At 34.5% G+C, this 25,089-nt stretch overlaps 2 protein-coding genes across 2 annotated transcripts; both read left to right on the top strand.

Moving 5' to 3' along the window:
- Positions 1 to 1,406: 1,406 nt before the first annotated feature.
- On the top strand, positions 1,407 to 2,604 carry fabp7b (fatty acid binding protein 7, brain, b). The gene is made up of 4 exons (XM_058755817.1): positions 1,407 to 1,672; positions 1,834 to 2,006; positions 2,152 to 2,253; positions 2,360 to 2,604. Exons 1-4 carry the CDS (start codon positions 1,600 to 1,602, stop codon positions 2,408 to 2,410), a joined length of 399 nt encoding a protein of 132 aa, XP_058611800.1. The 5' UTR covers positions 1,407 to 1,599; the 3' UTR covers positions 2,411 to 2,604.
- Positions 2,605 to 2,782: 178 nt separating this feature from the next.
- On the top strand, positions 2,783 to 9,754 carry smpdl3a (sphingomyelin phosphodiesterase acid like 3A). The gene is made up of 8 exons (XM_058754848.1): positions 2,783 to 2,976; positions 4,354 to 4,567; positions 4,740 to 4,884; positions 5,513 to 5,609; positions 6,001 to 6,164; positions 6,353 to 6,533; positions 7,150 to 7,274; positions 8,667 to 9,754. The coding sequence occupies exons 1-8, from the start codon at positions 2,877 to 2,879 to the stop codon at positions 8,970 to 8,972; spliced, it is 1,332 nt and encodes a 443-aa protein (XP_058610831.1). The 5' UTR covers positions 2,783 to 2,876; the 3' UTR covers positions 8,973 to 9,754.
- Positions 9,755 to 25,089: the final 15,335 nt, after the last annotated feature.

The raw sequence follows: 25,089 nt of genomic DNA, 5'->3' as shown, positions 1-25,089 counted from the left end.
AAAACACACACATGCATGTATATATTTAAGAAAAATATGTAACGTTTATATATTAAATATATTTATATATGATATAAATTATATGAATATAAATATATACATGTAAATATTTTCAAAATATATGCTGTATGTATGTGTATTTATATATATATATATATATATACATAATAAATATACACAACACACACATATATTATGTAAACAAAAACGTTTATTTTGGATGCGATTAAGCACGATTAATCGTTTGACAGCACTATTACAAAACAAAATAAGTTTCTATTAATTTATGTAGTTTATAAATTGTGTGTGTGTGTGCACTATGTAAAATTGTGTTGCTTTTAACTTTTTGAAGCTAAACAAAGCATTTGATTTTACCTACAAAATAGCACTGCAGATGTAGAATTTAGAGCATAAATATCAATATTCACCTAGAAAGTAACACAAATGTATTTATATAGTTTGTGCATATATATATATATATAGCATATATATAGCATATATGCCATATGTACATTTTTGTTGCTGTTAACCCTTTAAAACCGGCTGTGTCGGCGCCGACACATCAGACCAAGCTGTATTCATGTTACCATAACTCTTCTACCGTTTGCACTATCAAAATAATTAAAATTGCTCCTGATAGCAGACAACATGCGCTTTTCGGCAATATATGGCTTATTACGGTAATTTCTTGCGCTCCGTCAACAAATGACAGCAGATTTCCGGGAGAGCGGGAAGGGAGAATTTGAACGGAGAGATAGGGAGCGCGGAGTTTGTTATTGCATAAAATAATAAACAAAATGAACAAAAACATGGTCAAGGAGGAGTAAACAGCATAAGAGTCGATTAGGATGATTTTTGATGAGACTTTGGGAGCAGGCTGAGTGAGACTTTTTCACATGTGGTGTGTGCGTCACTATAATGAGTCCGCGCATGTAAATGAATGGGTGCAGGCATGTACATGCATGTGTATATGTGTGGGTGTATGAACAAAAAAGCCTCCTGAATTAAAACTGTGCAACCCAGTGTCCCAAAAATACTTGTATATATGTATTATAGTTGAATTTTGAAGTAAGAAGTGTTGGATTATTTCGATCATGATTTTTCTCTTTTTTTTCTAAATAATAATAATAAAAAAAATTCCGTTTTTTTTATTTTTGTCTATTTAAATTCTGTTCACAAACTCAAAACACAAGATTAATGGTCAAAAACTGTACTTTTTGGAAAGCCATTTGTTTTCTGAAAAAAAAAGACATTCTGTTAGAATTTTACAGTCAAATAAACAAAATGTGTGAAAATGACCTATTTTACCCTTAGGTTTTAAAGGGTTAATGGAACTAAAAGCATTAGATAGAATGGAACGCAAATTTGTTTATTCAGTTTATGAAAAACTTTTACAAACTCAGTAGTCAATCAAATATTTCAGTTTTGACCAACAGCCAATGGGAAAGCTGACTCCTCCCACTCCTGTTTAATCATTGTCTTCGAGCTGAAAAAACTATTTAAGATCCCTTGCAAAGAGAAAATGCAGCTGCGTTTTCTACAGACCATTAATATAAAATTTAGTATTTGTTTATTGATCAGAAAAGCTTAATTTTAAAAATGGTAGATGCTTTCTGTGGCACATGGAAACTGCTCAGCAGTGAGAACTTTGATGAGTATATGAAAGCTCTACGTAAGTTTTATCATAATAATAATTATTAATATAGTTTATTATTTCTGAATTTATTTTTATTTGAATTACAGACACATCCCAAGGGTATTAAAGACCCTGGTTTTAATGAACATTGCATGACTTGGATGCATCTGATATTTTTATTTAATTTTTTTTCTAAGATGTTAGGTTTGCAACAAGACAAGTTGGAAATGTGACTAAACCGACGCTCATCATCTCAAAAGAGGGATACAAAGTGGTCCTAAAAACACAGAGTGCTTTCAAGCACACCGAGATCACATTCACACTGGGAGAGGAGTTTGATGAGACCACCGTAGATGACCGACACTGTAAAGTAGGTTTGGAAAAAAAAAAGTGTCATAACATGATTTAATGGGAAGTTACCACAGGGAACAATATACTCCCATTTCAGAGGAGACGTGTTCTGTCTGAAACTTTCTGTCTGAGATGAATGCACAGTGATGTGTTCTTTTTACCAGTCCACTGTGGTAATGGATGGAGACCAGCTTGTTCACGTGCAGAAGTGGGATGGAAATGAGACCACTCATGTCCGGGAGATCAAAGACGGGAAGATGGTGATGGTAAGGTTCTTTACAGTACAGACAATAAACTCAACATTAGCTCTTCGCTGTTCATATAGTGGTGTTTGATAACTTTAATTACTTGCTGATTTCAATTTTATTTTAGAAACTCACCTTTGGGGACGTGGTGGCTGTGCGTACCTATGAAAAAGCATAAGTTTTGGGGATACTGTGAGGATTTGTCCTTCTCCAGGCAGGAACAGATATACGATGTGCTTTGATGCTTTACGGAAAGAAAAACTTTGCACTTCATTCCTCCAAATATAAAAGCATGGACTACAAATACTTTTGATCCATTTTTTGAATACTTTTGAGTCGATTCATTTGTAATAAACAGCCAGACAAAATAAAGATGGCTCGTGTGTTTATTGATGAGATTGAGTTTGAGGCCAGTTGTTTAGTAATTTTATAATTTATTCTTTTAATGTATGTTTCTGTGCTATATATATTTCTAGAGTAAGGTGTGTAGATGATGTCATAATGACAGGCTTCAGATGTGTATGATGTCCAATCAGTGCGCGTGACTGCATAAGGTTGCGCAAACAAAGCGTCACGTGAGTGCCGCTTGTTTTTCCTGTTTTGGTTTGCACAAGTACGGCTTAATAATACAGACACTCGCAGGAATGACTTTACTCGTTCTATTGTGTTTGCTTGGTCATGTTTGTAACCTGCAGGTTTCTGCTGCGCCGGCTAATAAAGCCTTCAAACACCTGCAGAGCGCACGTAAGTGTTTCAGGGTCTGATCAGCTGTTACAGGTACTTCATGTCTCCTGAAGTTGGCTTTATGCCTAAGTTTGCTCTGTCGCGCGCACACTTTGCATGCGTTTGCATTTGCTGCTCTTTATTTTTTGGTTGTTTTAACAGACACGCCTTGTTGTTTCTCCTATAGAGCCAGATTTGTGAACATTTACAGTGGTCCATTTTACGGGCCTGTTGTTGTTGTTGTTGTTGACAAGGAGTCCGTTTCCCAAAATCAAAAGTCGCAAGTTACGTCGTTACCAGTAGAGTTTAGCGGAATTTACGATGCTTTTGGGAAACTCATCCCAGGTTTGCTGTTAGTCTGTAGCATGTACTTTTTGGGACTTTGAGACTGTTTTATTGGCTCAAAAATAATGATAATAAAATTAAATAAATATAATATAATTTAATGTAATATAATATTATAATATGCATCTCTTAACATCAAAGTGCAAGTATTGATAGATTGTAATAGGCTATATATTTGAAAATGAACATTTAGCCTACATTAATTAAGGTACATTATGATGATTTTGCTGCATCATCCGATATATAGGCCTAATCAGGGGAATAAATGGAAACATCTGGTAATGAAGCTGTATACAGCACCAAACAATATAAGTGTGTGTGTGTGTGTGTGTGTGTGTAAATATCAATAAAGTGTCCTTTAATATACTGTAAAATCTAAAAGTCAAACAATGTAGAATTACTCTTAATTAGTTTAACTTTCTCAAATTGAATGAAGTCAAACAAATATGAATTAATCTGAAAGATAAACTTATTACTTAAATTACATTAAGAAGAGCATGCCGTGTAGACATTTAACAAATGTGTAATTGTGCTGAAATGAGATTTAGTTAGTGAAATGAGATTTTCTGTGGTCAAGAGAAAAATGAAAGCTTATTTAATATTTAACTTTAACATTGAAGTAGGTTGATACTTCACAATTTTATGAGCAGTTCCTGTAAACAAGATTTCTGGTTTCATAATGCTGTTGTTGTGTTTTTTTTTGTTTTTTTTTAATTTTTTAAAGAATCATTCATGTTCTGGGGTCAACAGTTAACAACCAATGATATCTGTCTACTGGGTCAAATAAACAAACAAGCAAATAAATAAATAAATAAATAAAAAGGTTTTTTTTATTTTAATATTTGCATAAAGAAGTCAAATCTAAAGAGTACATAAGGATTCAGAAATAATTTCAAGTTCACTTTGAAAGCATGACAAGCTTGAGCATTGTACCTTTGCAATGGAATATCTCCACAGCTCCTGAATGAGACACAATATTTGACATATCAGTGTATAATGAGAGTATTTTACATATTTGTGAAATGAATGTAACGCAAGCATCTTAAATTGCAGTTAAATTCTGGCATATCTCAGACCTGCACTTGGATCCAACCTACCATATCACAGAAGACCACACCAAAGTCTGTTTTTCCTCCAAGGGTGTTCCTGCATTGGACCCAGGAGTTTTTGGTGATTTCCTGTGTGATTCCCCGTACCAGCTCATTCTCTCAGCATTCAGTTACATGAAACAAGCAGACCTTCAGCCTGAGTTCATTATATGGACAGGGTATAAAGCAGTCTCATTTACTGGCTTGCAGCTGTTCTGTGATTTTTCTTGGGCTGTTAAATTTAAATTAAAGTGGGAGATAACTGGGAGTTAATGAACACATCATGCTTTTGTTCTTTAATATTTTTATAAACTTTTTTTTTTTCTTTAAATGTTGTGCCCCTCATTGCAGAGACAGCCCTCCTCATGTCCCGAAAGAAGAACTGTCCACTGATGTAGTGATTGATGTTATTGCCAATATGACTCACACCATACATCAGTTCTTCCCACAGCTGCCAGTTTATCCTGCCCTGGGCAACCACGACTACTGGCCACAGGTATTTCAATCCCAAGGGCAACTACAGTTTTTAGCTAGGAAATCAATCCAAGACAACAGTTCTGGGATCAAATAAAGTGCAAACGTTTTGGGTTGTTTGAAAATTTGCATACTGCTTGTATACACTGGGGGGGGGGGGAAGTACAACTTTATTTTATTTATTTATTTATTTTTATATATAATATAAAAATCATATGAATATTTGGTTAAATGGTTTATTTGGATTTTTATTTTTCTGTAAAAATAAAAATGCAAAAAAAAAAAGTTGTGATGAAAAACATTCACACAACATTATCTGTGGCACTGATAAATATAATAACTCAAAAATATATACAGGAGTAATGAATTTTCAGCATCATTACTCCAGTCTTCAGTGTCACATGCTCCTTCAGAAATCATTGTAATATGCTGATTTGGTGCTCAAGAAACTTTTATTATTATTATCAATCTTGAAAACTGTTTTTGTTGATTTAATAATTTTAGGGGATGCCATTTTTGAAACTTCTTGCTCTGTCTTTTGCTGAAATGTTAAAACTAGTATATAGTATTCTGAAAATACAAAATATTTTATGCTGTGTTGAATCTTTTTATGCATTTTTATTTTAAAATCTTGCTTTAAAACCTTTTAGGATCAGTTGCCAACATCTGAAAATGCGATTTACGATGCTGTAGCCAAACTCTGGTCTCCGTGGTTGAACCCAGAAGCTGTAGCTACTTTGCAAAAAGGTAACTGATAATAAGGAAGATGTTCCCCTACGAACATTTAAATGATTTGATTATTTGGAGATAATGGATGCTGATTGGTCAATACAGAGTTTTAGCCATGCTAAAATTGTTAGACACAAACGACAGTATAATGCGAAACCTTTGTTCATGTAGTTACTGTTTTTTTTGTTTTTTCAGAGAAAAAAATTATATAAAATATATCAAATTTAATCATTTCAATCTAAACTAAAAAATTGCATATTTTTCCCCACAAATATATTTTTTTATTAAAATTAGCTTTTTTTTTTCCTCTCTCTCTCTTTGTGACTGTGGTGTGCACACTTAACAGTGGACTTTAGCTGTAACAATATAGTAAGCTAATGCTCTTTGTATGTCACTTCTTTGCGTGAAGGTGGCTTTTACTCTCTTGTGATCAAACCTGGCCTCCGTTTGGTGAGTCTCAACACAAACCTGTACTACAGTCCTAATCAAGTGACAGTAAATATGACTGACCCTGCTGGGCAGTTGCAATGGCTGCAGGAAACACTTGAGCTGTCAAGACAAAAGCTGGAGAAGGTGAGTATATTCTGTTTGCTTTTACAAGGCATTTTAATTTTAGAAAGAACCCGCTGCACTGATCATACAGGGCCATTTTATTACAAGACTGTAAATTAACATTTGCATAGTGGTATGCCCATGTAAGTGACAGCAGTGGTGTGTGAGTGACTGCTGACCTTAATTTCACTGTCATCTGTTCCTCTGAGGTCTATGTAATTGCTCACGTCCCCATCGGTTACCTACCCTATGCTATAAATACAACAGCCATCCGAGAAAGCTACAATGACCAACTGGTCAAAATATTTCGCAACTACAGTGACGTCGTTGAGGGTCAATTCTATGGTCACACTCATCGAGACAGCATAATGGTTCTGCTGGATCAACAAGGTAATAGAATTGGCCTCAGAACTAGGGCTGCAAAATGATTCATTACGACTAATCGCATTCAAAATAAAAGTTTGTTTACATTATATATGTGTGTTTACTGTGTATATTATGTAAATATAAATACACACACGTGTATATAATTTGAAAAATATTTGTATGTATGTTTATACTTGTATATTATATAAAAAATATTTTATATTTAAATCTAACATATTTTTCCTAAATATATATACATGCATGTGTGTGTATTTATATATACATAATTAATAAATATACACAGTACACACACGTATAGTATGTAAACATAAACATTTATTTGAATGTGATTAATCGAGACTAATCGTTTTACAGCCATAGCCCTACTCAGAACATTTATATTTTTAATAACATCGAAACATGAGTCAAGGAAAATATGGAAAGAATTAATTATTGACATAAATTTGGTTAATTTATTAACATGGAAGTGGTGAATGCATTGCATTGTGGGATGCAGTCTTTGAAACCACTTGCTCTGACAAACAGTATATTGCTCAGATTGTAGTTGGTTATCTCAGATACAGTTTAATACAGAACATTAAACCTACTAATTTATGTCTTATTCATACTTTTATTTAAGGGAAACCTGTGAACTCTATATTTGTCACACCTGCTGTTACACCTATCAAAAGTCTATTGGAGCCATTTTCGAACAATCCTGGCGTCCGTGCGTATTTGTACCACCCTGAGAATTATGGTTTACTGGTAAGTGTTCACCAACTAGCAAGTTTAAAGGGGTAATTGGATGCAAAATTCACTTTTACATGTTGTTTGAACATAAATGTGTGTTGTAGACTATTGTATCATTATATCCACCCTATAATGATAAAATTCCACCCAGTGTGTTTTTTTTTATTTATTTTTTTTTAAATCCCCAATAATAATGATCACTTTCTCAGATCAGGCTGTTCTGAGATTCTTGACAGAGTGACGTATTCCACAGGCCCCTCCCACGACTATTGACTGACATGGCCGTATTAATATAGACCCGCCCTGAGTGAGCTGTCAAAAGTCCACCATTGTTTCGATGCCGGAGCACGAGTAGACGAGAATGTCTCCTAAGCAATTGAGGTGTTTTGTTGTTGGATGTAATAATGAACATAGCAGTCGTCATTTACTCCCGACATCTGAGCTGCTGAAGACGCAGTGGATTATATATTTTTTTTAAGGGAATGCGCCCTCCGATCTACCTAAATGCATTTATCTTTTGCGCAAATCATCCATCATCCAGCTTCACCTACAGAAGAAATGAGTATACGTTTTTTTTTTTTACGAATCTTTGCAAATTGCCTTTCCTAATAATGTGCTAGTTAGTTCCGTAGCTAAATGAAGAGAGGGGCGGGGTGAGCCAAGCTCATTAGCATTTAAAGGCACATGCACTGAAACGGCTTGCTGTGAACGGATCAGTTTTTGACAAGGTAAAAAGCATGTTAATTTACTCTACCATTGAGTAATTTTAAATAAAGTATGTTATAGACTTTTAAGACCCTAAAGGATCATATCAACTTGTGGAAAATGGGTATCCGATGACCCCTTTAAACTTACTTTTAGCTTTTAGTCCTTTTATTTACTTTTTTGGTGTTCAGTTCTGTGACTGTCCACTTTTGTTTTGTTTAAATCAGTATGGTATGGAATATGTATGTAATATTTCAAATGCTGGGTTTAGATTTGTTCCCATTTTATTTAGTTTAGTTTTGTTATTACTTTTATTTTATTTTGGGAACAATATGGTAATGAACTTGACACATAGCCTAGAGAGTATTTCAAATGCTGGGTTTTTATTTTATTTTATTTTTGAATTATGGTTGAATGGTAAGTTCAAGCACCGAGTTAATTACTTTTAGCACATTCTCCTTACAATTATTAGTGTTTTGTGTTAAAATGCATCTTTAAATTCTGATATTTTGAGTTGTTTGAAGCTAAATGTTTGGCTTAACTAACTTCACCACCGTTGTGCAATTCCTGTTTCTGAATGATTAATGGTATCGTCAGTTCTAATTACATGGTGTGTTTTAATCAAGGTGCCAGCTGAAAGTGTGTATCTTCTATTGCATCCTTTCTAATAATCACTCTCTCTCTCTCTTTTTTCCACCAAAGGATATTTGGCAGTTCTATTTAAATCTCACAGAAGCAAACCTCGAACAAAAATCTGACTGGAAGCTGGAATACATTATGACTGAGGCTTTTGATATTGACGACATTCAGCCTCACAACTTGCATGAACTTGCTCTTAGGTTCCAGCAGCCACAGAGCAAAGACTTTGACAAGTATTTTAACCATTTTATGGTGAGCTACAACTTCAGCCTCACATGCGAGGGTTTCTGCAAAACGATTCAGGTGTGTGCTGTGCACTTTTTGGATCAAGAAACCTACTCACAATGTATTGCGAAAGCAGGCATATAGAGTAAACTGTTACAGTTCTAGAGTATATACTTGAATTACTCACTTTAAACTTGATCATCTCTCTAAAAAGATGATTTTAAACTTTTTTTTTTTTTTTTGATCTAAAAGAAATCAGGGATCCTTTTATTTAAAGAATAATAATACAAGAATGAATCTCAGGAAAACATATCTCACTTCACCCCAAAATGAAGCCTAATGTAAGACCATAAATTTGATATATAATATAAATGGTCATGAATATAAAGTAACAATGCAAAAAACAAAAGCAAAATTATATATATGTATATATTTCCTTGCACTGTTACTTTATATTCATGACCATTTAAGCATAAACATTTCCCCACAGAAATTCCCAAAATCATTTTATTTATATATATATATTCTTTTCTATTATTGTATTGCCATTAAACCTATAATAATAATAATGCTGCATTAAATAATAAAAATAAAATTAAAATAAGTGTACAACAAATAATACTATTATTAAATACTTCATTTTCTTTACACAATTTATAATTCATTTTTTGTTTTTCATTTTGGGGTGAAACAATACCTGGTTCTTGACAGGATTTTGTTTGTTTATTAGTTGTGAAAACTGAACTAATTTTAAGGCACTTTAAAATCTGTTTTTAAAATTCTTTGTAAATGATTGTAATGATTTTCATACTTGATTAAATGTGTAGTTGCACAAATAATTATGCATCATTTTCTAGAGACTTTTTCAAATAAAATTGAACCAGCTTCTTTCTGTCCTTTTAATTAAAAATTGAGTTTTGCTTTCTTTTGCTTTTGTTTTGGTGTCTTTTTTTTTATTTATTTTTTTTACCTGATATAACTTGTCATACTTTAACGCACCACAGTTGTACTAGTACTGGTCACCTGTTAATCATTTTAAAAAGAAAACCATGCATAAAATCCCATCCAAGCCTCCATCCCTGTACCCCATCCAGAGGCCCCATACACACTCGGACCCCTCGCTGCTCTCTGCCTCCACTGAGGGTCTTATGAAATATTCTCTAGTTCATTTGTCTGGACCCCCTCCTCGTGTGGTCATTGGCATTCGAGTGCTAGACTGCCTTTGATGACTCACAATGGTTTGTGGAGCCAGAAAGTTGACACAGAGATAAAAGGGGCACCGTGGTAACTCTGGCAGGTTGTTTTAAGGACTGGCTGAGATGCTCTAATCAGCATTCATCAGTGCTCTGCCAATCGTCTCCCTCAGAGTTCCCCATAGAGACTCATCTGTAACGGGGACGGGTCAATATTTGCCCTGCCGCACTGGCGGCGCTGACGGAGGGATGGCTTTTTTAAGCGTGGGCCACACAAGGCTGTGCCGAGGTGGGCTGGAGTTTGACAGGCGCATAAATCTCAGAGAGCTTTTTGTCTCCCATCTTGGAATGGTGAGCAGAAGACATTGTCCTGGAAAAGAGAGTGTTTCAAATGCTGGTTCAGTATTTAATTTTTAAATTTTAAATTTATTCTTTTTTTTTTTTTTTTTTTGGGGGGGAAAATATTATAGTAATGGACTTGATACATAGCATGGAGAGAATTTCAAATGCTAGGTTAATTTCTGTCCATAAGTGTTGTGTTGCGTTTTGTTTTGTGAAAAATATTATGGTAATGAGGTTGACACCCCTGGAGAAACAAATGCCAGACATTTTGTAGAATGGCTCTTATATTATGGTATATACTAGCAATTTGTGAATCATCCCAGGATGCATTGCTTACTACGAACCTCATTTTATCGCCAAATGTCCTTTGCTGTAAACATATGAGACCCCAGGGTCTAATCATAACAGATTACTTACTGGCCGATTAGCTAGTTATTGCTGTCACATATACTCAGCTCGGCTGGCAGTCCTGTGTCTACTTTAAAAGTTAAAGAGCTGTAACAGGGAAGGTCAGTGCTAGAGACTGGCATGGGTCAACTCGCCACTGATTACAGGGCCTCATTACGCTTGGGCAAACCCTCATCACAGCCTGTTCAGTCTTCAGACTATTGCTTTGATGGGCCTGCTAACCTACTGCACCATTTAAGATGTGGATTACTGTGGTGATTGTGTAACTATGGCAGCCCCCAGGGAATTGGAATTCATGGAATATGCTGGTTAATTTTATGAGTTGAGGCAGGGATTACATACCAGTTGATTAAGTTCAGTAGAGAAATTATTACAAAGCTCTTGACCTGCTTTCATGTAGCTTAGTTATAGCCCAATGTGTTTTCGGTCTTTTTTTTTTTTTTTTGATGTTGGAGATGTTGGAGTTTCAGATATTTTAAGAAAATAGTGTTTATTTATTTACAGTACATACTGTATTTATGCTAGTCCCAGTGCTGCAGTGATGGCGTATTTTTGTAGACCAACCAGGAAGTTGACAAACTCCAACAGAATTTTTCCATTGGCTTTTGGATTATTGCAGAAGATAACCTCTGTGACCAACAAGAGTCTTTCTATTTTTCAATTTATTTAGGATACATCCCAATTTGCACTTACACTGCACTAAAAGTATGCAACAGATTTCATATTTGACTACATCTCAGTTTGCATACTTGAAATTGCTCAAACAATTGATCATGGCACCACAACACCACAGTCATGAGTTTGATTCTCAGGGAATAAAAGCATAAATGTAGGCGGTTCCTTGTAGCATACTTATATTGTGGACTAAAACTTTGCCTAATACAAGGGTTTTATGTTGTGTCCCAATTTGCACATTTATATTATGTACTAAAAGTGTGTACTTTGCTGGTGAAAGTCTATTGAGTGTGTAGTGCACCAATATTGGTAAACACTACACCATCATAATTTGTGTTTTGAAATGCCCCTTTGTTTTGTACTGTTGGCTTTGCATGTACAATATTAACATCATGCTAAATGGATTACAATTCCATTTTTAAATTCCAAGTTAAAATGTACTGCCTATTACTCAACTTTTAGATTCACATATTTAAAAATGCTGCGGCAAGTTGAGACAAGTGTGAGATCAGCATAGCATTCAAAAGAAACTTATTAACTGCTTAAAGTGCCCAATGTGTTCCCAAAACGTTGTCTCTTTTTGTAGCATAATATATTTTTTCAAATTTGTAACATTTGTCATAACTATTGATTTTAACATTTTCTTCCAAACAAAGTTCTCCCATGAGTGATTTACAAATGATACAATTTGAAGTTCTTTTTGCTATCATTGCTATTAGTTCTACACTTCCTTTCTTATCAAAGCAACTTATAAATATGCATATTTTATGTTTTATGTAGTCCATACTGTAATATAATTTACAGTTTTTATATTTAAAATAACTGCATTATTGACTATTCTGCTTGTGCAAACTGCAGTAGTTGATCATTTCATAGGAATGTAAAGGCTCTTGGTAGCCCACATTAATATTTCATTGAACACATAGTGTGAAATTCTGCAGGTTGCAGTTGGGATCTTAACTATGATCATTTTAACATGCCTCAGTAAATTCTTTAAAAAGGTGCTTCATTCACATTTTTAACACCCATTTGTTGAAGTACACAAGGACAGATGGCTTATATCACTCAAAAAATAAAAATAAAAGTACAAAAGATGTCACTAGGGTGATACCTTTTCAAAAGGTGCACTGACGTTAAGCACTCATTTGTACACTTTAGGTACTAATATGTACCTTTAAGGTACCAATATGGATCCTTTAGGAACAAAGAAAATGTAAAAAGTGATAAGTTGACTTAACTTAAAAAAAATTGAGAAAACCCGTTGCCTTAAGTAATTGATAATTACTAAAAATAAGTTAAGTGAATTGTCAAGTTCACTTAACTTTTAAAAAATATATATTATTAACTTAATTTTAAGGCAATGGGTTTCCTTGTTTTTTTTTTTTTGTTTGTTTTTTTTAAGTTAAGTCAACTTATCACTTTTTACAGTGTACCTTCTGAAAAGGTACTGCCCCCCAGTGACAGCTTTTGTACCTTTATTTCTGAGAGTGACTAATAAATGAAGACTGCAGCAATACTTTCAGTAGAGGATGAGCTCAAGGGTCTCCTATTTAATCTCATGATGCTGTTAAAATCAAATTGGTTAGCCAGAAGAAATGAAAGAGACCTAATAATGGCAGATTTAATCATCATCTAACATCGAACAGGATGGAAACCCATCTGATATTTCTGAAAAGCCTCTTTTTCCAGTAGAAAAAAGTATCTGTTTGTTCTAGCGACATATAAATAAAAAATTACAATAATTGTTTTGACATTGCCAGTTTATTACAGGGCTGATGATGACAAAAGCTTCGTTTGTGTGCAAGCAATAATTTATGGCATTAAAATGTGACTTTTTGCACATTCAGCATGAATGCTGTAAGCCTCTTCCTCTTTCCTTTTTAGCCGTGAGCTCTTTTGTCTAGCATAATGCAGACGTTGACATTTGGAGTCAGACTGAAATGGCTAAGAGATCTGACACATCAGTGACTGTTAAAACCACAGACACAAGTCCTAGGAAGAACTACTTTCTGTTCGAAAACTGAGGAACAGTGAATGCACTGTAGCTTCCGTTTGTGGCATGCATTGTCTCGATAACATGACCCTGTGCTTATAAAGGCTCAGTAGGAACAGTATCTAGTCTGTTCAATGGCCCGGCCCTTATAGCCACACTCTCATGGCTTTCAAGGACAGCTGAGTGATTGAACTTAAGAATGCTTGCTTGCTGGATCAAATGGCACTCTTGTGTTATTTCTTGAGTCATACTGAGTTTTAATTATGTTTAGACATTGGCTGATGAGCTTATGAGTATTTGACACTATGAATATATGTAATGGTTTGAGCAATTAATAATACAGTACAAGTATATTATGGAAGCCTGTTTTTGTCACAGTTAAAATATAAATAAAAAGGTAATTGTGACTTTATTCTCACTATTTTATCTCAGTTCTGAGGAAATAAACTCAGAATTCAGAATTTTTTCCTCAGTTCCAAGTTTACATCTTACAATTCTGACTTTTTTTTTTTTTTTTCTCACGGTTCTGAGAAAAAAAAAAAAAGAATTGCGAGACACAAATTCTGTCTTTAGTTCTCGCAAAGTTTGTATCTCACAGTTCAGGCTTTTTGTCAGAATTGTGTGTGTGTGTGTGTGTGTGTGTATATGTATATGTGACCCTGGACCACAAAACCAGTCTTAAGTCGCTGGGGTATATTTGTAGCAATAGCCAAAAATGCATTGTATGGGTCAAAATGATTGATTTTTCTTTTATACCAAAAATCATTAGGATATTAAGTAAAGATCAAGTTCCATGAAGATATTTTGTAAATTTCCTACTGTAAATATATCTCAACTTAATTTGGACTCCATTTGGACAACTTTAAAGGCGATTTTCTCAATATTTAGATTTTTATTTATTTTTTCACCCTCAGATTCCAGATTTTCAAATAGTTGTCTCGGCCAAATATTGTCCCATCCTAACAAACTATACATCAATGGAAAGCTTATTTATTCAGATTTTGTTGTGGTCCAGGGTCATATGTGTGTGTGTGTGTGTGTAATATGTATGTAATGGTTGCTAGGTTGTTGCTGTGCAGTTTTTAAGTTTTTGTTTTTGTTTTGTGTATGTAGTTGTTATCTCTCTGCTTTAAGCCAGGCAAAATGAAAAATTTTGGGAAAAACCTTAACGATTGTGTAATTCCCTTCCAAAACGAGGGTGGGTGGAAGAGGGTGGGGAGCACGCCCAACTGCGGTTTTCCTTTAGTCTCATGCCTGAGTGGAATTTCGTCCTTTATTAACCCGTATGAAGGCAGCAGTAGGGTTTCAAACTTTATTGAATCCTAAACTGATTGTTCTCATGTCTTTGAGAGGCGAGAACAGGCCTTTTACTTTGAGCATGACATCAATGTCAGCTGATGCCCATGCAAGACTCACCCTGATTTTATGCTTGTGATTGCAGAAAGGCATTCTGGCAAAGAATGAACCCGCTAAGTCTTCATTGGACCTTCAGAGATGCTGCCTAGACAAGTAAATACAATGTGCAACAAAGCAAGGCTGAGCAAAAAGGAATCTGTCTGACTCAGAATGTGGCTTGTAAGGAATGTTGAAAGGAGAAGAGTCTTCAGAAGTCATGCAGTTTGAATGCACTTTGAATATAAAACAGAATATGCTAGATATTAAATACTGTTAAATTAACATTTATGCAAGTGCAAATCCAAAAATGTGTCATACCATTCCCAAAGTCCAGTCAAACTTTGTGGTATTTTGGCACAAATTAATTGGTTGCTCATACTAATACAATATTATGTCCAGTGTAATGTAATCTATTTCTGTGGTGGCAAAGCTGAATTTTCAGAAGCTCCAATCTTCATTGTCACATTATCCTTCAGAAGTCTTTTTAATATGCTGGTTAGGTGCTCATGAAACATGCTACTTAATATTTTTGTGGAAACCTTGATACTTTTTTTTTTTTTTTTCTCAGAATTCTTGATGAAAGGTTAAACGTCTCAAATCTTTTGTATTATTATTAATTACTTTATTGTCACTTTAGATAAATTGAGTTGTATCAAAACTTCATGGAAACAAAGAAACAAACAAAAATAAAATAGTATGGACGTTCATGGGGACCAGAAATAGGTTGGTTACCCACATTTTTGGAAATATCTTCTTTTGTGTTCAGCAGAAGAAAGAAACTCATACAAACTGGGAACAACTTGATGGCGAGGCAACGAGGATTTTTTTGGGGTGAACTATCCTTTTAATGCATCCTTGCTGAATTTCATTCATATATGAATGGTGTTTTGAATGGTAGTTTATGTCATGTAATTATTTTTGCATTTTGGACCAGTAGAGTTCATGGTAATATTAATACGCTGTCGTGATTTTGTATGATAAACAAAACAGCAGAGCTGAGAATGGGTCACAGTGTTGTTGACTTATTCCACATGGCCAGATCTGCATTCAGCCGTCGCCGAGTTGAAGGTTACACTGATATGAAGAGGCAGTTTGGCTCATTACATGCTTCTCTTTTATTACGGTCTCACCCTTGACAGTCCTTTCCCTTCCAGAGAAATAATAGTATTCTTGTGACCCTCATATATAACGCAATATGTGCAGTTTTACAGTATATACCGTGTTTATGACTTAAAAGTCATTGTCTTGTTAAAGGATGAGGAGGTTCATTGTGATTTCTACAGTGTTTTATTGTATAATGACATCTGTTATAGTGTATAGGAGCATCAGCTGACACGTGGAGCACATATAAAGAGAAGGTATATTGCATGCACCTATTTGTTGCCCACACACTGTTGATCCACAGTTGTAGCACAATACTGCCATCATCTGGTCAAGTAGACAACATTCATGCAGGCTATTAAACAGCAAGATGAATTATTTTCAGTCTGTTCTAGATGTATCCAATGGCTATAATTGGAGTTATTGCATAACTCAGACACAGATCTTGGATATATGTGAGTACAGCATGACATCCTAATGTCACAGGACAAAACTATAGTTTCTTAATGGTCAATTTGTAACTACTATGTACTGTAGGCCCTCTGTAGCAAGGATTTGTGCCATTAATTACTCACCTTCTTGTCATTCCAAACCCGTGAGACCTGCATTCATCTTTGGAACACAAATTAAGGTTTTTTGTTTTTTAATGAAATCCGAGAGCTTTCTGGCCCAGCACAGACAGCAAGGGTACTACCATGATCAAGGCACAGAAACGTAGTAAGGGTGACGCGGAGGAGAATAATTGCTGAATAAAGTCATTATTTTTATTTTGTTTGTGCACAAAAAGTATTCTTGTAGCTTTATAAAATTACCATTGAACCACAATAAATAATAATAATTTAAGGATGGCCTTACTACGTTTCTGTGCCTTGATCGTGGTAGTGCCCTTGCTGTCTATGGAGGGTCAGAGAGCTCTCGGAATTCATCAAAAATATCTTCATTTGTGTTCGGAAGATGAACGAAGGTCTTAAGAGTTTGGAGCGACATGAGGGTGAGTAATTAATGACAGAATTTTCATTTTTGGGTGAACCCTTGAAGAATTGAATTGAGAATGCTTTAAAATTTAAAATAAAATAAAATTGAGTTCTTTACATGCTACATGCTTTTCTCCCTGCACTGCATATAAACTGGATTTCTCAATTTTTAGTGTTGATTTTTAAAATGTGTAATAATAATAATAATAATAATAATGTTTTTTTGTATTTTTCAATAAAATGATGATTATTATTATTATTAAAATTATTATAGTTTTATCTGTTGTTTTATTATTTTAAACATTTTATTTTAATATTTAATTTAGTTATTATTAAATTATGAAGCATCATAGCATGGCATAACCCCACTATATATTAAAAAATATTTGTAATTTGGAGTCTAAATTCTTGTTTCTAAACATGTTGAAAGCTTACGGATCATTCTGTGTACTTTAATTTCAAATACAGTTTCACAGTAGTTGTTTCCAAAATGTGTTAAAACCTTTTTGATGATTCTATGCACTTTTATTTCAAATAACATTGTATTTTTGTATTTTCCAGTAAAATTATTATTAAAATTATTATTTTAAACATTCTATTTTAATATTTAATTTCTTTATTATCATCAATATTTAATAGAACTCATACATTTACTATAATTTTACTGACCATGTCAGAATAACACTTAATTTCTTAGAACGTTCTACTGAGTCAAGCATCAATATGTAATCATTAAATCCAACATAATAATAATAATTATTATTATTATTATTTAAATAATTACATTAAAACATTTTTTTGTAAAAAATAAAATCTGTTTTGATGGCTGTGTTAATTGTTTTGACAGTATATTGCTGCAGTGTTTAATCAGTGTGTCTAAATTAAGTACATATTTATGTATGTTTTGTCTGAAAACTTGGGCTGGACTAACAAAATTATACATTTCTTTGATTTCTTTTGAATTTCAGTTCTCTAAATTCTTTCTGTCTTTCAAATTCATCATTTTATGGGACGTGAACATATTAAAGTGCATATTGCAGGTTAAACATTTTTTTCAAATGAATATATAACCTTGTATGAAAATATCATATGAACCGTTATTGCAGGGTTTGAAAATGTTTTACAAGGCATGAGGGCACAAATTTAGAAGAAAAAGTGACGCATTCCTTGACCGTTCTGAAAAAGCTGTTATGAACCACCTCTACTGGACTGCAGCTTCACTCCTGATGGAGATGCAGATATGATTGAGGCCGAGTGGAGAAGCATGGTCAGCAGTGAATGTGATCTAAGCGTTTGCTTGCTTCTCCCAGCATATGCATCAGGCCTCATGGAGTCTCTGAGAGTGTTATACTACAGGTCACCACAGGCACAGCACTGTCTGTCTTCCGCTACACCTGCTCCTCTTTCCAGATCCCTCTCAACAAGACGAGGCTGTTGGATTGTGTATCTAGCACAGCATTCACGATTTAACACACTTCAACAACACATTAGTGTGATACCCAGACTGAAAGATTGTTAAATGTTTTTAAATGGGTTTGATGGTATATTTTTCTTTCGGTAGTATATGTTTGGTGCATATATATATATATATATATATATATATATATATATATATGTATGTTAATTAACAGTTGCAATATTGTGTTTTTAATTGGGTATTAACAGTGCTATGCAATAACATTTGTTATGATTTAGTGCTGTATAAATAAAACTGAATTGAATTAACCATTAATGCAGATCTGCTTGATATATATCTAATGTAAACTTCATAAACAAGTTTTTATACAATAAGACAATTTGTGATTGTGATTATTTTTTATTGATGGTCAACAAAATGGGGTCATTCAAAACCTTTATAAAGTCCTCCTTCCTCTGTAAACTGTCTTCTAATGTCTGACTCAACACATGCTGGTAAGGGCTGCTCAGAGCACCACAGGCCCAGCGGACAACTTGTCTGTATGCTGTCAATATTGACTGTCTTATACCAATGGCATCAAAAAGTGTGACTTACAGGTAGTTGTGACCTACTTAAATATAGGCAACTTGTAATTGAAGAAGACACAATTATTCAGATGGTTTTAAAATCTTTAATATACTATGTATTTATACATACAAGTATTTAGCTCAGAGTAATAAATGATCTCTGCCCTAAACACACTAATGTCTGCTGGCCTGGAGAGGTCCATGCTCCTGTCTGAAGTGCATATAGGTTATCTGTAGCACATATGGGTTTAGACAGCAAGCCTCAAAGCCTGGGTGTAGAGTCGGACACTACACATCAAGTGTGGGGGTCACATTCTCCACTAGTATGTATCTAACTCCCTGCAGCACTGACTTTCCTCAGCTGTGACCATGGCCTTGCATTTACCACACAGACACTTAATGAAACAAAAACGTGTTTATCTCTCTCTCTCTCCTGCAGTGATGAGACACCGCTATATCACTTAACGTTAGTGTCGGATATTAACGAGCGTGACACGCCTGATCAACGCTTATTAGTTTATGTTGCTGGTAATACTCATAGATGACCAATACTAGTTTTGCTATTGTCTGATTACATATCGTTAGCTAACACTGGTCTCACCAAGACACCTGCTGTTCTCCTCACACATCAACTCAATCTGTCTCCTCTGACCGTTGTTCTGTCTAATCCTGACCTGTCCCTGCTCTCTTGGCTGCATAACAGGCTCATAATTTTATCTGTGGTCCGTCACACAAGTGTAAATAAACATTTAAAATTTCCTCAGCATCCGAACTGTCATTGCGATCCACTGTTTTCCTGTGGTTAACATGGACCGCTCTCCCTCTCGTTACGTCACTTCTGGTTTTGAGATGCGGAAGTAAAATTCTTTCACAAAAACGACTCTAGAAGCCTTAATAGTGTATTTTAAAGTATATTTGAAAGAAAATCTAGTTCCTACATTATTTTTCTATACATCGACTCACAGGAGTCTCTAACCTGGAATATGCCCTTTAAATGCTGAATTTTGCCCAATTCTGGTAAATAGCATACTTACAAAGGTGAGTTCATTAAGGTGATCATTAATTTTTGTTGAATACCATGCAAAGATCCACACTGGGGAAATGAACTCCACATATGCATGCAATAATTAAACATGACATTATTTGTCAACATGTAATAGGCGTTTTGGATACGGACCAGGTTTTTACAGTCTATTTATCACAAGTGTATAATTGAACTCGTCTCACCATACAACACTCTGTATGTCTGCCCAGATGTCACCATTAGGAGGAACGGCTCATGCCACTGCTAAGAGGCAGATGACCATCTGGTGTGTGATTTATTACGGGTTATGCCAGGACTGTAATGTATTGCCCCCTCGAAATATCATTATACACAAAATCTGAGTATATTAGCAAATACTAGTAAAACAAGTGCAGTTTAAGCCATTTAAACAACAGTCAGGATAAACAAAAGCAGTTCCACCGAGAGCAGCAATTTACCCATCCACTATCTCATATAGCTCATATACAGTGGTGTGAAAAATTGTTGGCCCCCTTCCTGATTTTTTATTTTTTTTTCATGTTTGTCACACGTTAATGTTTCATATCAAACAAATTTAAATATTAATCAAAGATAACACAAGTAAACACAACATGCAGTTTTTAAATGAAGTTTTTTATTATGAAGGGAAAACAAAATCCAAACCCACATGGCCCTGTGTGAAAAAGTGCTTGCCCCCTAAATCTAATAACTGGTTGTGCCACCCTTTGCAGCAACAACTGCAATCAAGCATTTGCGATAACTGGAAATGAGTCTTTCACATCGCTGTGGAGGAATTTTGGCCCACTCTTCTTTGCAGAATTGTTTTAATTCAGCCACATTGGAGGGTTTTCGAGCATGAATAGACTGTTTAAGGTCATGCCACAGCATTTCAATTGGATTTAAGTCCAGACTTTGATTTGGCCACTCCAAAACCTTAATTTTGTTTTTCTTGAGACATTTCTTGTTTGGAATCATTGTCCTGCTGCATAACCCAAGTGCACTTGAGCTTTAGGTCACAAACTGATGGCCGGACATTCTCCTTCAGGATTTTCTGATAGAGTGCAGAATTCATGGTTCCATCAATTATGGCAAGTCATCCAGGTTCTGAAGCTGCAAAGCAGCCTCAGACCATCACACTACCACCACCATGTTTGACTGTTGGTATGATGTTCTTTTTATGAAATGCTGTGTTGGTTTTATGCCAGATGTAACGGGACACACACCTTCCAAAAAGTTCAACTTTTGTCGCATCAGTCCACAGAATATTTGCCCAAAAGTCTTGGGGATAATCAAGATATTTTTTGGCAAATGTGAGACGAGCCTTTGTGTTCTTTTTGGTCAGCGATGGCTTTTGCCTTGGAACTCTCCCATGGATACTGTTTTTGCCCAGTCTCTTTCTTATTGTTGAATCATGAACACTGACCTCCTGGATGAGTCGTCTTTGTGCTCTTGGAGTAATTTTGGTAGGCCGGCCACTCCTGGGAAGGTTCACCACCTTTCCAAGTTTTCTCCATTTGTGGATAATGGCTCTGACCATGGTTTGCTGGAGTCCCAAAGCCTTAGAAATGGCTTTATAACCCTTTCCAGACTGATACATGTAAACTATTTTGTTTCTCATCTGTTTATGAATTTCTTAAGATCGCGGAATGATGTGTTGCTCTTTAAACATGCTTCAGTTTGTCAGACAGGTTCTATTTATGTGATTTCTTGATTCAACAGGTCTGGCAGTAATCAGGCCTGGGATTGGCTAGTGAAATTTAACTCCGCTTTCTAAAATAATGTGGTTAATCACAGTTCTTTCATGATTTAATAGGAGGGGGCAAGCAGTTTTTCACACAGGGCCATGTGGGTTTGGATTTTTCCCTTCAAAATAAAAAACTTCATTTAAAAACTTCATGTTGTGTTTACTTGTGTTATCTTTGATTAATATTTACATTTGTTTGATGATCTGAAACATTAAAGTGTGACAAACATGCAAAAAATTTTAAAATCAGGAAGGGGGCCAACACTTTTTCACACCACTGTAAGTGAACCCATGATACACGTTTATCAATTTAATTAAAAGAGGATTCCGATTAGTATGAGAGTGAAGTGTTGTCGAGTTTAATCATTGTTTATGTGTTACAGAGAGTTTTGACAGGCTGAGGGCACATGCACTCACCATCTGGCCTGAACGATAAGCTCTTGGACATCGCCTTGATATGTAGCATTTGTAGAACCAGTGGTTTTCTCTTGTGCCTATTTATATATACAGAGATTCTATATTCTTAAAATATTTCTTTAAATTATTTGAAGCATCATAGCATGGTGTAACCCACTATATATTAAAAAATATTTGTACTTTGCAGTCTAAATTCTTGTTTCTAAACATGTTGAAAGCTTATGGATGATTCTGTGTACTTTCATTTCATTTTATACAGTTTCACAGTAGTTGCTTCTAAAACCTTTTTGCTGTTTCTATACACTTTTATTTCAAATAACATCATAAGATCAATAATTATGTTTTTTGCTGATGTGGAAATTCCTTAATTGGAAATGTTGCCCATTATATTCACAGACTGAAACCTGCCAAAAATCAGTTTTTGGACATTTGGTAAAATTATAACTGATATGTATGTAGCAGGTATTTGTGCCTTTAAGAATTGAATTGAAAATGCAGGTAAAATTACTTTGAACAAATAAAATTACTTAAGCAAATTAAATTTAACACTAATCTGAAAGATCCCAATTCAATTCCAGATTTTTTTTTTTTTTGAAAATGAATATGAAAATACATTTTTATTTATTAATATTTATTAATTATTAACTGCAAATGTTACCTAACTCCATTACATTCACTGAAGGCTAAAAAAAAATATTGATGTCCAGTGGTGCTGAAAGCATTATTTGACAAGGCTGGGGTTTGATGCCTCTGAGTAATCAAATTAAGGAGAATTGACCCGTGTTAATGTCTTGCTGGAGAGACTTTTTTTTTTTTTTTTGTTAAATCACCTGTTAGTTACGAGCCTTTTTCCTTTTTTGAGCACTATTTGCATGCTGTGTTCTTTGAGATAAACACTGTATAATGCTAAAACGTCATACTTCTTTCAAGCTCTTTGAAACATTGCATTGTCTTTAAAAAAAAAGATAGAGACATAACCCCTTATCTACTTCAGGAACACAATCAAGCCAGACCGAAGAAAGGCAAAATGGCCGCAGACCCATTTTAACTGACAGCTGCTCTTCTGCAACAAAGGTAATTTCAAATGCAAGCAGGTCCATTCATTTGATTTTCTCCACATCTCCCAGAGTGCTGAATGTAATTATCGTCCCTCCATCTAGTGTCCCTAGGGAGCCCTTCCCCCTCCAGGCTCAGCTGTGACCGACCCTCCGGCCCTCCCCCCACCTGAACATGTGACATTATCCTGTCCCGCCTGCCTATCCCCACCCACCAGCACCTAGCCAGCTGTATGACTTTCATAATCTCCACACAGTGTCTGATCCAGGATCAGTCACCACTGACTCCCATTTCAGCCTTATAATAGAAAGTAAAAACACAAAACCAGCTGGGACTTATATAACAACAATAACAACAACAATAATAATAATAATAATAATAATAATAATAATAATAACAACAACAACAATAATAATAATTATTATTATTTAATGTTAAAAATAGAACAATATTTAAAATATATGTAATAATAATAATCACCATAATTCAATAGATAATTATATATTTAAAATATAACTATATATTTAAAACTGTATTATACATTAACATTATTATTATTATTATTATGCAGATAGATAAATAAATATTTATTATTATTATTATTTATCTGCATAATAATAATAATAATAATAATAATAATAGTTGATAATTATTGTTGTTGTTGTTGTATATTTATTTATGGGTCTGTCTCCCAAATTATGTGATATCCCATCCTATTATGAGACATTTAGCATGTTTTAATGTTGAAATGTATTAAACTGTCTCAGAGGGTTAAAATGAGAGTGAGATTATGAGGGTAAAATAGTTAACATAGTCTCCATAGTAATAAGGGAAGTAGACAAAATATATGTATAAATGTACAGGAAAGGTAAAATATTAGGAAATATGCAATAACTTAAATGAAATTAATGGTGTCCAGAGGTGCAGGACTCGAAAAGACTTCATTTACATTCATATTTTAAGGATAATTCATCAGAAACCATTAAAAAAAAAAAAGCCTCGTTACTGAGGTTTTCATTATGAAATCATAGCCACAGGACAGAATCAGTCCACTCAGAATAGAAAGAGGCTGCATCATCACAGATGGTACTTGAGGGCTTTGATTGCACTCAGTCAAGTACCTGCCTGTAAGTGTGTGTGCAAGCTTTTGTTTGACCATATGTGCATATATACATGTGTCCTCAGTGGTGTGTGCATTTCAGTTTAACACGTGTTTGTATTCATGCGTTTTAGACCGACTGAGTGCTTTGCAGGCTTGAATTAGTGGATGGTCACGGATAGCCTAAAGGCTTGGCTTCTGTTTCTGAATGTGTGTTTTATTCTCCAGATGGTAAATATGATCTGTTCCACTGCTTTGGCTGTAGCTAGTTTAACCTGTGAAATTCTGCATTTGTTTATTTTATGGCAGTACGCATCACAACAAACACCTACTTTGCCTGCATCTAATTTGAATACAAAGCCCCGCCTTGTGTAGGAGGCCCAGGCTTCTTGGCCCATAAGCAATAGCCCTTAGTCAACATGAATGTTATTGCGGAATTTATATAATAAAAGAATGTTACTATATGATTAAGCTTTAAGTAATGAAAATATTAATGGCAATGACAATATGAAATGAAAATTTGCAAATGTTCCCTTAAGGGGTTATCCAATCTGATCCATATAATTACCCTGTTGATGTAACCTAATTTAGTCAGGTTGATTAAGTAATAAGCCAGAAAATTGCTATTACATGAAACATATTTTTAGCTTACCTTACATTCGAACCTTATTATTTACAGTGTTGTTTAGTGATAGCACTGTTGCTTTAAAAATTATTATTATTATTATTATTATTTTGTTGTTGTTGTCATTATTATTTAGCCTACATGTTATTATTATTTATCCTACATTGTTATGAGATGTATCATGTCATAATAATATATATTTTAAAATATCCCACCCACAAACTATAATAAT

The sequence above is a fragment of the Onychostoma macrolepis genome, chromosome 20, assembly GCF_012432095.1.
Source record: "Onychostoma macrolepis isolate SWU-2019 chromosome 20, ASM1243209v1, whole genome shotgun sequence".
Lineage (NCBI taxonomy): Eukaryota > Metazoa > Chordata > Actinopteri > Cypriniformes > Cyprinidae > Onychostoma > Onychostoma macrolepis.
The sequence above is the reverse complement of the archived record's forward strand: the minus strand, read 5'-3'. Positions and strand labels throughout refer to the sequence as shown.